Source organism: Cynara cardunculus, assembly GCF_001531365.2.
Source record: "Cynara cardunculus var. scolymus isolate 2C chromosome LG 6, CcrdV1, whole genome shotgun sequence".
Lineage (NCBI taxonomy): Eukaryota > Viridiplantae > Streptophyta > Magnoliopsida > Asterales > Asteraceae > Cynara > Cynara cardunculus.
The window spans coordinates 17,858,675-17,873,886 of record NC_037533.1 but is presented as its reverse complement, the minus strand read 5'-3'; the positions used below and the strand labels follow the sequence as shown (position 1 = coordinate 17,873,886).

The following is a 15,212-nucleotide window of genomic DNA, read 5'->3' as shown; positions in this document are numbered from 1 at the left end:
TGTTTACCTCTTACTAGTTCCATTAAGAAGCAACATCTGAATCATTAAGAGGTGAATCTTGTTTGACATAAAAAAAGTCTGCCTCTTAATGGTTCTAAAACCCTCAGCATGATTTTATATTCTGAGCCTCCCTTAACCATTAAGTGTCATGATTTCATTGTAAACAATTACTAAACAATTATATTTCATTTTGCACTATATCATGAAAGCCTTTTGTGGCCATGGAGGATTAAATGCAGTGACTCTGGGCTACCAGCAAAGCAGGTGGTCGCTCTGAGATTAGTCGGCTCGCATAACGGACTGGTTTAATAAAAAACGTAATTTCTAAACCACAGGGATAAAAATGTAATTTATTCAAACTATTAACATTAGTAATATTAATTACAGTCGGGTTTGGTTTTGAAGAAGAAAGGTTTTAGGGTGCGAAGAAACTCAGACAAATTGACAACAGAAGCAAAAGCAGTGGAGAGAATGGGGATATTGGCATGTTTCGGAGTTGTGACGCCATTTCCATTCTACTATTGGCTATGGAATCATCCTCAAACATGGGTGAATTTGTGCGGAAAAGGTCGAGATCCTTGCAAAATCATGGCTATGGTTTCTCATTTTCTCAAGCTGGTTCAGTTCTTATCGCTCTTCTCCGTTTCAACTTTTTCATGGCCGCCTCCTCTCTACTTTTGGCCTCTCTTCTTACTCGGCCAGTTTCTTAACTTGAGGTTCGTACAATTACCTTCTCAGAAATTGTAGTTACGGTGGAGTTTTGGGATGATCTTTTGCTTTACTGGTAATGGAATTGTTTGCATATTTAGTTAGGGTTTATTGAGATTGTATAGATGTTGTACAGCGGATAAATTAGGAGTATTAGATTGTGCACATTAAATTGCAAGAGGTCATCGCTGCTCAAGAGAGGTGCATATATATATATATATATATATATATATAGAGGGAGGTTTACGGGAAAACCTAAAAAAATTATTTTCTTTTAGGAACACCTTCTAACCATTCATTTGGACGGTATGCACATGGAATTGAAGCTGTTTCTTGGGTTGAGATGCTTCGAATCTTAATACAAATGGAAAGTCCCACATTGTAGAATGTAGATCCTCAAATCACTTTGTAGGACAAACAATTAGAGTGATCCTGTTTATGACAAAGATTAGTTTGTAGCAGGCAATTAGGAGCGTGTTTAATCATTCATCATTAGTTATTATTACTAGATTGTAGAAACGATTGTTGATCAAGATTCATGACATGGATTCAGTGGAGATGATATTAATCATAGAATTGGGCTACAAGCATTTGCAAGAACATAACCCAAACAAAGACTTGATCTTCTCAAGTTTCTAATGGTCTAGATAGAGGTGTTTGAATCCATTTGAGATGTTTCTTTCCTTAACAATCTTAGGGGCTGTTTGGTTGGTTTTTCATTTAAGTCTCGTATGGATAAAAATGACTGTGTGCATTGATCTGTCTGTATAGATTGGGAAGGTTTTTGTTTGAGATGGTTTTTTCATAGATAGGAGTGTGTTTCTTAATTGGGAGGGGTAAGTTTGGAAAAAAACTTGGCTTTCTGCATAAAGCACCCCCTGAAAGCTTACTGGATAAGCCACTTTCTATATTATTAAGCCACTACAAAACAATCATGTATAGTTGAATGAAAAAGTTGTAGGTCCCATTAAGCTCATTAAGCTGCTAACAAACAGGCTCTTAGAGTAGCTCCAAATGATAGGAGTTCGTGGAGACACAAGATTATCAGACTATGGGGTGTGACCTGCTCACACCCGCAGAATGTAGCTAGGCCAAGCAGGAGGAAGGGTGCCGGAGAGGTAGTCGGTGGGGGTAGGGAGCCGGGTGATAGACAACCGGAACCCTAGGATAGACCAAGGGCTGGCTTGTTGTCTTTCGTTCGTTATGTTCCTTCCTACCTGCCTATGATTCTTTGTTCCTTTGGTGCATCTTACCTCTTCTTTGCGGTGGTTTCATTATCGTAGTTTGTTTCTAGCCTTAATCTTTGTTTTTATTTCACTGCTCCTTTTTTCTATTTCTTTAGCTTTTTCGGGCTATCTTTTTTTTGGTGATACATTTAGGTATATAACCGTAAATGGGTTTTAATTAAATCCATGACCTTGTGATGAGTATGAAGCCATTTTTTCTTTAATAGGCCAGGAGGTAATGGATTCAATTAAAATCTCATTTTAAGTTCATATACCTAAATGACCCTTCTTTTGGCACACTTTTTGCAAGCCAAGGATCTTCATGGTAACAACCGCTCTACTCTTCTGGATAGGGATTTTTAGGTATATAACCTTCAATGAGATTTTAATTCATGACCTTTTTTCTTTTCTTTTGGAAGGGTGCCTCTAGCTATGCCCAAACTAATTCCAGCAAATTGCGATTGTAAGACATCAAGTCTGATAAACTCAGCGGCCATAATTGTTGTGGACGCCTGGATTTGAACCTAGGGCAGATAGGATATTCCACCACATCTCCCTGAGCCTCAACCACTACACCACAACCCTTGTGGTTTCAATTTATGATCTTCTCACGAGTATAAAGCCATTTTTCTTTAATAGGCAAGGAGGTCATGGATTTAATTAAAAATTCATTTAAGGTCATATCCTTGAATGACCCCTCCAGGATAGGGGTCAGGTCTGCCTACATCTCGTCCCTCTCATATAGGGTTGTAAACGAACCGAATGCTTAGTGAACTGTTCGGCCGGAAGTTCGCTTATTTAGTAAATGAACGAACATGAACATATTAAATGAACAAACATGAACAATGATCTCGTTCGTTCATTTACCTTTGTGAATATTCGTTTATTTATTTTTGTTATTGTTCGTTTATGTTCATTAATATGTATGAAAAATTAATATTATGACATTAATATGTAAAATCATTAATGAAATTAAGTTTTTATAATTTCTTTTTTATCCCTCCTAAATTCACCCGGTTTTTCATTTTGTTGTGTTACTTTTGAGGAACGAAATGATGAGTAATGGTGATTGTTTTTTTTGTTCATTTGTGTTTGTTCGTTTACATTCTCTTAGCATCTTAACGAACCAACATAAACGAACACAAACAAGCACATTTTCTTAACGAACGAATATGAACACAAAAAAATTCCATTCGTTTAAGTTAAACGAACGAACATGAACAAGCCTCTGCTCATGTTCGTTCGGTTTGTTTACAGCTCTACTCCCGGACCCCACCTCCAAGTGGGATCTATTGAGCTTGTTTGGTTTTTAGAGTAGATCCAAATGGATCAAAAGTTTTTGGTTCCAATGTTTTGTGTAATATTTTAAAACTAATACTTGGATTCTAAGGTCTTTTTCTGAAACAATTGATTTCAGGGTATATCAATTGCTTGGTGAGTCGGGCACTTACTATGGTGTACGCTTCGGGAAGAACATACCATGGGTAACAGAGTTCCCTTTTGGGACCGTAAAAGATCCTCAGTATGTCGGTAGTATTATGAGCCTTCTAGCCTGCCTACCTTGGGTTCCCTTTTTATATATCTTCCTTTGGGTATTAGGATATCTTTTCATGATACATGTTGAATCGAAGGAGGATCCAACTTCTCGTGCCAACCTACTTTCTTAAAATCTGCTAATTCTTTTTTGCTTTCCGACTAATTGATGTTTGGCATATCTTCTGGTTCTCTAACTGAATACGAAAGTTGCAACCCTAGAGTTTGAGAACACGGGTTTATTGTGCTGAAAGCCACGGATTTGAGTTCCATGCTTTCGTCAAATTTGTAATTTGAGATAGAGTTTGTTCTTTCTAATCAGACTTGATGTTGGTATGCATTACTGAGTTTCTTCTAGTGTTTAAGTTTGATACATGCATGCAGCTTACAGAAATTCAGGCCTTTCTTCTTGTGTTGTTCAAAATGAGACTTGGGTAAGTTAAAGAAAGTAATATATATATATATATATATATATGTATAGAGAGAGAGAGAGAGAGAGAGAGAGAGAAAGGGCGGTTCATGTGAGAATCACAAAAAGATTGAGAACCGGAAAACTTGTACATTCATTGATGCATATACACTAATGAATTTTAATGAGTATATGCATCAATGCAACAATGTATATATACTTGCATACACAGTAGATATGTATTGATGGAAGACATATTTTGGTAGTATATATGTATCAACGATGCATAAATATACCCATTCTCCGGTTCTCAATTTCTTTTGTTGTTCTCACATGAACCTGAGCATATATATATATATAGAGAGAGAGAGAGATGACGTTTCAAATGCAACCCATCACATTTGTACAACCAATGCAACTCAATCAATTGAGACATTTATGGAAATGATGAGAGTTCATTTATTATGATTTGAATATTTATGGAAGATGAMTATGGTTCATTAATTATGATCAATACTTTATATTAGGAAACAATCAAAAAATTTATGAAATCACATATTCATCAAATTAAATGGACGGTTGAGATTGAGTTGTATTGGTTGTACAAATGTAAAGGGTTGCATAATAACTCACCTCTATATATATAATAAGGTTCGGTTCAAGTGAGACCAGCATGTATTTGTGAGACCCGTGGGACCACAGAATAACACTGAAAGTTCACAACAAAGCATTGTGAAGGTACAAAAACACCGAACCTTCACAATGTTTTGATGTGAAGGTTATGTTATTTATGGGGTCTCATATGATCCCAACTCTCTCTCTCTCTCTCTCTCTCTATATATATATATATATATATATATAGTGGGGGCACTAATCATGTGAGAACCGGTCCATCATGTGTTATTTCACATGATCTTTTTTAATCTAAGGTTAGGATTTAAGTTATTGATTAACATATGTTTGTTTCAAAATATATGTATTCCACAAATGGAAACTTCATTTACATGTGTGTGACAAAAAAATTACACATTTTTCACATTGTGAAACAAATATATGTTAATTAATACCTTAAAATCCTAGCCTTAGATGAAAAAAAATATGTGATACAATATCTCAAGGGTAAAAGCTCTCACAGTTCTCATAATATACAAGGTTCTCATTTGATTATTCCCATATACATACATACATACATATTAATGAAGTTGAATTTGTTTCGTGTAAGAGATTAAACATGTAAATTAACTTAATCTGGCAATGGCCCAGTTATCGCGTGGCTGAACCGAGCCCTTTACAGATCCGCGAATGGATGTTATATATGCAACAACATCATCTGAAGCTGGATTCCAACAACAATTTTGATGTCAAATATACAGCTGAATGAATAACATTTAAAGAAAACTAACATTCTGTTCATCTTCATCCATTAAGCAATTGCCAGTGGCATCTCAAATATCTGGACTGCATTTTTGACAGCATCTGTATCAATGTCTACTAGCTTCCCTGTCTTTGATGAAGCTATTATGAATTTATTATTGTCTTCTAGGTTCGGAAGAAACAGTTTCGCTTTCTCTTCAGAACCGAACAATGCCACACTGACATGAGCATACAGGAACCCGTAAGTCTTTATTGTAGTGGTGTTCTTTAGTTTATAATAAAGTTGAACTCTTTTTGAGAAATCTCACCAGGGTTTTTCACGAGCTCGTGCTATTTGTACGGCTGCTGTGTTTGTAGATATGACCCCAACGGAATCGTTGATAAGGGCAGCCAACTGCTCGATATATTTAACAAAATACGAACATTAGACTAGCTCTTTTAAACTTAAGTCATAGATTTAGGGGCTGTTTACCAAATATTTACCAGGTAAGCGCTTACCGGCAAGAACCCTCACTTACCTTATCATGAAACATTCTGGGCCATCAAAATGGATTATTGATAAGCATCTTAAACCTGGTAAAAGTCTTTTCTCACTTACTGGGTAAGACTTTCGGTCCTTGTTATGCTTCTTACAGGCTATGATTATTGGTTCTTGTCATGCTCAATCGGTAAGGTGTGTAATATCGGTAACCACTTACCCGGTAAGCATTTAGTAAACAACTCCTTAGTCTATGTTTGGCAAACTAGCTGATAAGCTATTCAAGGTTGGCAAAAATTAGCTGATGAGTTAGTTGACAAATGTAACATAAACAAAAGGGACGTGTTAAGAAGTTACTTGATTTTGCTAGTTTTTTTGGGTAACCATGGGTGTTAGGGCCAGCTTACGCAACCGACTGATCCCCGAGTGATTACAAATGGTCTAGAGTCATCATAGGCGCACTTTCTTGCCCACAAGGGCTTTGGTCGCCCGGATTTGAACCCATGGCCTTATTGCTCAATTCTGCTAGTTTTTTTTTTGGTAACCGTCAGTATTTGGGTTAGCTTACCTGCACCGACTAATTCGTGAGCAACCACGAATGGCCTCTAGTCATCGCAGGTGAATCTCCATGGTCATAAGGGCTTTGGGCACCCTGATTTGAACCCAAGGAAGATGAAATTTCCATTACACCCCCTCTGAGTCTTAACAAGTTAGCCATAACCCAAGTGGTTAATTCTGTTAGCTTATGGCTACCCAAACAAGGCTTTTTCAATAAGCCGAAAAAGTTCTGGTCTTAGTAACTATTTAGCTTATCCAACCTTTCTTTTGAACATTTAAATCTTGGAAGGAGAGATTCAAACCTGCCCTGGTGTGGTGATGAATACTATATTGGCATCATATCCTATAATTTCTTCCACATTCTCTCTTTCCTTCTCATGAGGGATCACATAGACTGGTTTAACTCCTCTGTATGACAATAGAAATCAAATAAGAAACCATCATGGAAAAATTATATATATATATATATATATATATTAACCTGGATATCCAACCCGCTATGCGAGTCGACTAATCCCAGGGCGACCACCTGCTTTGCAGATAGCCCGGAGTCATCGCATTTGAACTTGTGTGGCCACAAGGGATTTTTATTTCTCCTTGGATTTGAACCTGAGACCTTCGGGTACTTTTGACCTTTGGAGTCAAGTTCAAACCAATCATGCACCACCCTTGTAGTTGAAAAATTGCATATTATTGCCATTATTAATGTTCTATGGGAGACGATATGATATGTGATAACCGATAAAAGGGTTTCTTTGACAGAAACCATGTTCTACTTCAAAGGAGCACCAACAAATTAATTGACTATTTGCTTTTTTAACCGTGGGTGTTTGGGCAAGCTTGTGCGCACCCCGACTAATCCCATGGGACCTTGGAAAACAGTCAGGAGAATCCCCAACGGTTTTAGGGGGACTCGAACTGGTGACCTATGGGGAGGAGCACCAAAGGCCCAAGAGTTATGGCTTGTGAGCTAACCCCTCAAGGTTTCAGCTATTATTGCTCTTTTGGTATCTACAAGGATGGTGCAAGAATTGTGGAAAATGTTCGGGTTTTAATTTGATATGAGTAGTTTAATAATTTATCAATCTTGTCTAGTCTTCTAGATTTTTGTTGCACCTATTTGGTGGGGAAAATGCATTTTTCTCTCACTCAGTTCCATCTTAACCTGGTCTAATGTCGCACCAAACATAGGATAACAAGTTTTTGTTCTGTCTTGTCCCGTCCATGGGACTGGCCAAGAGTGGATGGGACAGGATAGGAGTGGACGAGTGAGAGTTAGATAGGTGGGTGAAAGAATTGTGCAGTGTTCTAGTGTTCTAATTTGACGTAGGTAGTTTAGTAATTTATCGATCTTGTCTCATCACCCTGATTTTGTTCCACCTATTTTGGCAGGACAAAAATGAATATCCTTGCTTAGTTTAATGTCACGTTAAACACAGGACAACAAGTTTTTCTCCAGTTTTGTCTTATCTTGCTTATCAAACGCACTCTAAGAGGCTAGGGCTTCTTGTGAGCCACACTACAACTTATGCCACCTAGATGCATAAAAATATGAGAAGAAAATGAATATATATGAGAGGGGTTAAGGGGAAAACCTAAAAAAATTAAAAAACTAAGGAACATCCTGATAACTGTTCATTTGGACGATATGCACATGTATATACAAGTAAGTGAAGTTGTTCCTTTGTTTTTATGCATGTGTACATGTTATGCACATGTGTATACCGGACAAATTGCTTACAAATTACTTGTAATGCACATGTGTATACAATCAAAATCAATAGTTACAAGAGTGATTCTCGGTTTTTCATTTTTTTTCCTGAACCTGATCCTATATAATATATATAGGGCCTTAATCATTTGAAAACCCATGAAATTGTGATTGAGAACTTGTACACCGTGTGTCATTTCATTTTTTTCTATTGAGATATAGTATTTAATGTATTGATTAATATATATTTGTTTCATAAAGTGTTTGTTTTACATGTAGTCGATTCACAATGTGAAATTTTTTTGTGTATTTTTTGTTCACAAACACTCCAACAAGATTTACACTGTGAAACGAGTACACGTGAAACAAATATATGTTGATGAATACATCAAATTCTAGCCTTAGATGAAAAAAATGTGAAATAACACATGATGCACAAGTTCTCAAGGTTATAACAATTTCATGAGTTATCAAAGGGCCTTCGGCCTAGCGGTATCGTAGTCTTTGGCCTCTTAGGAGGTCAAGGGTTCAAACCTCACCAACGATGAGAAGTATGTATGAGTTTATTTGTTGCATTTGCTGTATATAAATATTATATACTTCAAAAAAAAACAATTTCATGAGTTTTCAAAAGAATGTCACTATATATATATATATATACATATATAGAGAGAGGTGAGTTATTGTGCAACCCATTACATTTGTACAGCCACCATTTAATTTGATGAATATGTAATTTTATAAAAGTTTTGATTGTTTTATAATATAAAGTATTGATCATAATTAACAAGTCATAGTTATCTTTCATAAATATTCAGATAATAATAAATAAACTCTCATCATTTCCATAAATATCTCAATTAATTGGGTTATATTGATTGTACAAATGTGATGAGTTGCATTTGAAACGTCCTCTGTATATATACATATACATAGATACATATACATATATATCTATATATATATATAGCTTTGATCACCTTATAGACTTTGTTATCTCTGCCCATATATGCAGGGGCAGTAAGCTATCAACATCTCCCCTAGATTGCATAGAAGCTTTTGAATCTGATTGTATCCCATGTATCACTACATATTTCCCTTTCTCAACACCAGCATCCTTGTATTTTGCCGCTACCGTGTCCTTTAGCTTTCGAGACATTGATACTTTAAGTGGTGGAACCGTTTGCCTCGGCACACCCCGACCTGGTCTTGCTAGCCAATCCGTCATTTGATGGTACCTGTTACAAATATCATCAAATCACTGTCTTTCATTGTAATGTGGTACCATTAAACGTTACTCCCTCTGTTCCAAAATAAACGCCACAAATGAAAAAGACGCACGATTTTAGAAATGTGTAATGGTTACACTTTTTAAAAGTCCAAAAATACCTAACAGACTTTAATGTTTTGAGTGAATTTTCGTTCAAAATGTGAAAGTATGTTGGGTTTTTTTGGACTTTTCCCATGATTTTATCGTTCCAAAATGTCCAGGGACTTGAATCTTGATCGCTTAAAATGTGAAAGTGTGTTGGTTTTTTTTTCGGAATTTTCCCATGATTTTACCACAATAAGGATCAACCTGTTCGGTTTCAGAAAGTGCAAGGATATATCAGGAGTAAATTGTGATTTTCGTTCCCGTGCTTTGTTAGAAATTGCAATTTCCGTCCATGTGGTTCAGAAATTATGATTTTTGTCCCTATAATATACAATTTATTGCTATTTTCGTCTTTGGATTAATTCCTACATTTAAGTATAAGGGACTAAAACAATAAAGAATTGTAAACCACAGGACCGAAACAACAGTAAAATGTATAATTCATGAAGACAAAAGTAGCAATGAATTATAAACCATAGGAAGACCGTAATTTCTAAACCACAAGATCAAAAAATGCAATTTTTAACAAATCATGGGGACGAAAAAGGTAATTTACTTGATTTATCTATTCAAAAAAATATCCAAAAACTTAATCGCTCAAAATATGAAACCCAATTGGTTTTTTGGACTTTTCGCGTTAACTAATAACAATTTTACCCTTGATAATAAAGGGTGTAACAAGTTTCTCCATCTTATAAAAACGGTTGGAATTAGAAAATAAACACTTAGGGGCTATTTGTCAATTGCTTAATGGTTTGGTGCAGAATGATTAAGAGGCTTTGATGATATAGTGCAAAATGAAATATAATTGTTCGGTAATTGTGTACAATGAAATTAGGGGTCTTAATGGTCAAGGGAGATCCAGGATACAAAATCATTCAGAGGGTTATAGAATCATTAAGAGACAGATTTTTTTTTTTTGTCAAACAAGATTCACCTCTTAATGATTCAGATGTTGCCTCTTAATGAAACTAATAAGAGGTAAACAAACAACCCCTTCTAAAAGTAAACGCTTATTTTGAGAAGAAACTAAAATAAAAATGTGGACACTTATTTTGGGACGGAAAAGATAACTTCTTTATATTAACTCACATGTGATATCCACCCTCAGAGAGATTCAACCGATCCGGTGTAAATGTTTCTGACATAAATAATCCCGCTCCTGCTGAATTGACATTCGGGTATATGTAACCCACTCGTTCTCTAGCCGTTGACATGAACAAAAACGATGCATGTCCCACACCGGCCAGTTTGGTCGATAGAATCATATCGTAATACCTATTCTGCAAGTAACATGTAACACTCATCGAAGGCGTCGTCAAAGTCAGTATCAGGCAAAATGCAACGAGTTTGCCTTAATTCCTATTTAGTGTCGTAAAGATTTTTTTTTATCAATGTAATAAAGTTTTATATTTTCCTATTTTGGACTCATTCGTCCCAAAATAAGTGTCCACATTTATAATTTAGTTTGTCTCGAAACAAATGTCTATTGCTTATGGGATGGAGATATTCATTACTTCATTTATTGTTAAGGGTAAAATTGTCATTTTATTAACTAAGAGTGTAATAATTACATATTTCTAAAACTATCTGACTTTTTTCATTGTGGATATATATTTTGGGACCTGGAGTACCTATTATGAACAACAACAACCAACTAATCTTGTGACATTTGAGGACGTGGATCTCGAGTTTATCATTTACTTCACCGTAACCTTTTCGTAAATGGGTATCCACATCATCAAAGATTACAGATCAAAATAGGAAATTTTTAAGACTTTGGGGCCGTTTACACAAAAACTTACCCGGTAAGCATTTATCGGTAAGATTCAACATTATCACTTACCTTACCCGGTAACATTTTTTAGTCCATCAAAACAACATCGTATGTGACAATTTACCCGGTAAGTGATAACCGGGTAAGACTCTAAGCCGTTGCCATAGTTCTTACAGGATAAATTCTCGGTCATTGTCATTTTCATCTGGTAAGGTAATCTGACTTGTGGGTAAGCGTTTGGTAAACGGACCCTTCGTTGCATGAATTTTGAAAAGAAAATTTTCCATCAACCTTAGATATGAACTAAACCGAACTTCTTTGCATTTTGCTCGTATTTTCTCAAATAGAATGGTAAATCGAGACTCTTTAACTTTCTTTCATGAGGTAGTTAGGGGTGTAAATGAGTCGAGTCGAGTAGTAGGTTATTCTAGATCGGCTCGAAAAAATAAAACCAAACTCGAGCTCGAATAACTTTTTCAAAGTAATAGGGTTCAAACTGGCGATCGATTAACTCGTTTATTAATTTAAGCTCGATAATATTTCTATCTTTATCGTATGATTTACGAATATACGAGCACGTTTGGCTCAAAACAGTGTATGCTCGAATGCCTCTTCTCAGCCCGAAAAATTTAATCAAGTTATCGAACAAGTCGAGTCAAACATTACCGTTATGAAACTCGACTCATCAATTCAAACGAGTTTTACCTAGTGTTTAAGATCGACTCGAGCTCGAGAACTATTAAGCTCTCGAGCTCGTTAGACGTCTGAATCATTACTAACCTTAATAAGTCCAAGTAAATCAAGATATTCTGCAGGCTCAGGGAAATCATCATCTGGATCAATAACATCAGCCCATCTCACATTCTTATTCATCTCATAAGTTTGCTTCCCTCTGGCTGAACTGAGAACATCCACCTGAACCCCGGGATACCGATCCTTAAGCAATTGAATCGTCGGAAAAAACAGCAGGTTTTCGTAAACGCCACCCGAAATCACACAACAACATCTCCGAACATCCCCCCGGATTTTAAGCCCCAACGATGCAACTTCCGGCATGAATCCCATCGGAAACTTGAGAAACCCGTATGGATTATCGGGATTCTCCGGCGGTCGTGGGTCCTCCGATTGCTTACCTTCGGAATACTGCGACCCGTACTCCATATCCGGGTCCTCCCCTGTATCGAAAGGGTCGAGCCACTCGTTTCTCTTCTTGGCATTTGGTCGAACAGTTGGTGTTCTAGTGGTGGAATGAGGTTGGCGATCTGTTGGATTGGTTGGAAAAGAGAGATTTGGGAATCGGGTTGAGGAAAGTGTAGTCGGGTTTGTGAAAAATGGTGGAATCGATTTTGGGAGTAGAGAAGATGGAGTAGTGGCCGCCATTGATGGTGGTGGTTTAGAGCTTTGTGATCTGGAGATGGCGGGGAAGATGAAGGTAGAGACATATTGGATTTGAATGTGTGGAAGGTGGTTGGATAAGGGACCCTGCCTTTTGGCTCCATCCACATTGCATATAGTACATATTTAGGGCTCTTTGGTTGTAAAAGTGTTGTCTGAATTGATCTTTTTTTTTTTTTTCTTGCCTCTTAATAGTTCTATTAAGAGGTAAATCTTATTTAGCAAAAAAAAGTCTGTTTTTTAATGGTTCTAAAACTTTTTAAATGATTTTGTATCTTGGATCTCCCTTAACCATTAAGAGCCTTAATTTCATTGTAACAATTACCAAACAGTTATATTTTATTTTGCACTATATCATGAGAGTCTCTTAATCATTCTGACCATTTAATCATTCTGCACCAAATCATTCAGCAATTGCCAAACAACCTCTTAGTATAATCGGCAAGATTTTTGTTTGGGAGAGTTTTTTCATAGATGGAATGAGCGTGATTTTTTTTGGGAGGGACAAGTTTGGGAAAAAAAACATAATCTTTCTGGATAATGTTCCCCCCTAGAAATTTACTGAACAAGTCACTTTCTATACTATTAAGTCGGTACCAAACCATCATGTATAACTAACCGAATAAGTTGTGAGTCTCATTAAGCTGCTAACAAACAGACTCTTATATCATTTTGGTGCAAGTCAGGGGAGGTTGGTAAACGTTTATTGGTACATGCTTATCGGGTGTCACGCATCTTACCGGATGAACATGATAAGGATCGAGAATCTTACTTGGTAAGTGAGGAAGAAGACTTTTACACAGTAAGTGTTTATCGGGTAAAATAGGTTTACCAACAAACATTTCAATTACAGGGAAAATATTATCCGATAAAATAAGAGAGCATGATGACTTTATTTGATAAACAGTTAACGGAGGTAAACGTGTTCTAATTAGGTAAAAACATCCATAAAGCAGTACGGTTTTTTTTATTTGGAAAATGGGGCCCATTATGCGGTTAAGGCAAAAAAATATTATTGTAAATTTACAAGAAAAAAATGGGTTTTTATAGCTTTTATGATAAAATTTCTAAAATAAAGAAGCTATTGCAGTTGATTGTAATTTATTTTAGAGATTTTGACTTTTAATTCTCTATTTCAGAGAAATTATAGAGAAGCTGTTGGAGATGCTCTTACATCTTACCTCAACTTTTGTGTCAAGTATTATTTTATTAGTATTTAATAAATTTTGATTTATATAATAATTATTAATATTGAAAAAAACACATGTAACCCAACTAAAAAGACAGTCTTAAAAGTGACTACCGTTGTCGATTTTTTATGGTAGTTCTTAACTTTGATAAAGAGAAAGTAAAAGACCAGTTTTTGTGAATCACTACTGGCGAAGGATCGTACGAGAAAGAGAGTTAAATGTGAGAAGCGTGAGAAAGGATTTGGACTATTGGTCACCTTTAATCTCATACCTACCCATGATTCGCGCTTGATACGGGGGTTGATCTACTGTATCTCAGTGCATCTTATTCTAATGTGCATCCAATTGTGGAAATTCCTTTCTTATGTTTCTTATTTTAACTCACTTTCTCACCGGAACCCAACTCATCACTACTAGGTGTGGACTTGGTGTTGTACCAAGTTTTTTTTCCTTATACCAACCAATTATAATTGGTATAAAAACTCTTGTGTCATTTACCAACCAACTATATTTGGTACCAACTTTTTTTGATTGATACTGGTTTTATACCAACTCAAATTACATGAAAACTTGTAATTTTGTTTAGATTTTCAGTGACATTTTGAGTTTTCAGATAACACATATGAAGTTTAAGGGGCCGTTTGTAGAATGAAATTCAATGGAATTGGAATTCATCAAATGAATTTGACTTTGAGGGAATGGAATGGAATTTGACCATATCTTTTGATTGCGTTTGGTTGGATGAAATTGGAATGGAATTTTTTACCGAATTGGAATTTTTTACCAAATTGGAATTTTTTTTGTTTCGTTCACGGAATTCAATGAGAAAATTACAGGCAAAAAAAGCTGAAACAGAAACTTTCGGGCTGGGTTCGGGGACATCTTATCGGGGACGGGACGGGGATCGGGGACAAATTCGGGGATTTTAACGGGGACGGGGGCGGGGACGGTGATCATCGGCCCGGCCCGGCTTGATATGTGTATATATATTAATTTTAATTTATATATATATATATATAATATTAAATTCGAGGATTTTTATATCTGTTTCGGGTTCGGTTACAACCAACGGTGAATGGGAAAAAAAGGATTTTTACCTTCACGAATTCCCCAACAGGGATCGGGGAAACGGCGGGACCCGATAAGATCCCCGACGGGGGATCAGGACGGTCATGGGGACGGTTTTTAGTTATCTGCTCGAACCTGCCCCATTGTCATTCTTAGTTTTAAACGAGATCGAGCATAGCAGAACAGAGCAAATCGAGATACAACATTGATGAATGGATGAGGGCTAAGGAATTTGTCGGATTGGAATTTGAAATCCGTGGTATATGCGGTGAAATTGTGAAATCAATGAATTAAGAATTTGGATGGAATTGGAAGGATTCCTTCACATCTATTATGTGAACCAAACATGAGATTTGGAATTTGGTCAAAGATTTGGACATTCCAATTCATTCCAATTCCACCAAATTCCA

At 36.2% G+C, this 15,212-nt stretch overlaps 2 protein-coding genes across 2 annotated transcripts; one reads left to right on the top strand and one right to left on the bottom strand.

Annotated features, from left to right (window-relative positions):
- The first annotated feature begins 407 nt into the window (after positions 1-407).
- LOC112514655 (phosphatidyl-N-methylethanolamine N-methyltransferase) lies at positions 408-3,806 on the top strand. Its single transcript, XM_025121241.1, has 2 exons — positions 408-716; positions 3,352-3,806. Exons 1-2 carry the CDS (start codon positions 472-474, stop codon positions 3,599-3,601), a joined length of 495 nt encoding a protein of 164 aa, XP_024977009.1. The 5' UTR covers positions 408-471; the 3' UTR covers positions 3,602-3,806.
- Positions 3,807-5,086: 1,280 nt separating this feature from the next.
- Positions 5,087-12,560, bottom strand: LOC112514588 (photosynthetic NDH subunit of subcomplex B 1, chloroplastic). Its single transcript, XM_025121151.1, has 6 exons — positions 11,930-12,560; positions 10,465-10,655; positions 8,978-9,235; positions 6,589-6,694; positions 5,559-5,644; positions 5,087-5,468 (listed from the first exon to the last, which is right to left on the bottom strand). Exons 1-6 carry the CDS (start codon positions 12,527-12,529, stop codon positions 5,300-5,302), a joined length of 1,410 nt encoding a protein of 469 aa, XP_024976919.1. The 5' UTR covers positions 12,530-12,560; the 3' UTR covers positions 5,087-5,299.
- Positions 12,561-15,212: the final 2,652 nt, after the last annotated feature.

What these genes read in the sequence shown, in the direction of transcription:
- LOC112514588 (XM_025121151.1), bottom strand. Translation starts at nt 12,529, where the DNA reads ATGGCGGCCACTACTCCATCTTCTCTACTCCCAAAATCGATTCCACCA. An exon ending in GAGATAACAAAGTCTATAAG is followed by an intron (nt 6,695 to 8,977) that starts GTGATCAAAGCT and finishes ATTGTCATACAG; the next exon opens with AGGAGTTAAACCAGTCTATG. An exon ending in CGAGCTCGTGAAAAACCCTG is followed by an intron (nt 5,469 to 5,558) that starts GTGAGATTTCTC and finishes TGCTCATGTCAG; the next exon opens with TGTGGCATTGTTCGGTTCTG.
- LOC112514655 (XM_025121241.1), top strand. Translation starts at nt 472, where the DNA reads ATGGGGATATTGGCATGTTTCGGAGTTGTGACGCCATTTCCATTCTAC. An exon ending in GGCCAGTTTCTTAACTTGAG is followed by an intron (nt 717 to 3,351) that starts GTTCGTACAATT and finishes AATTGATTTCAG; the next exon opens with GGTATATCAATTGCTTGGTG.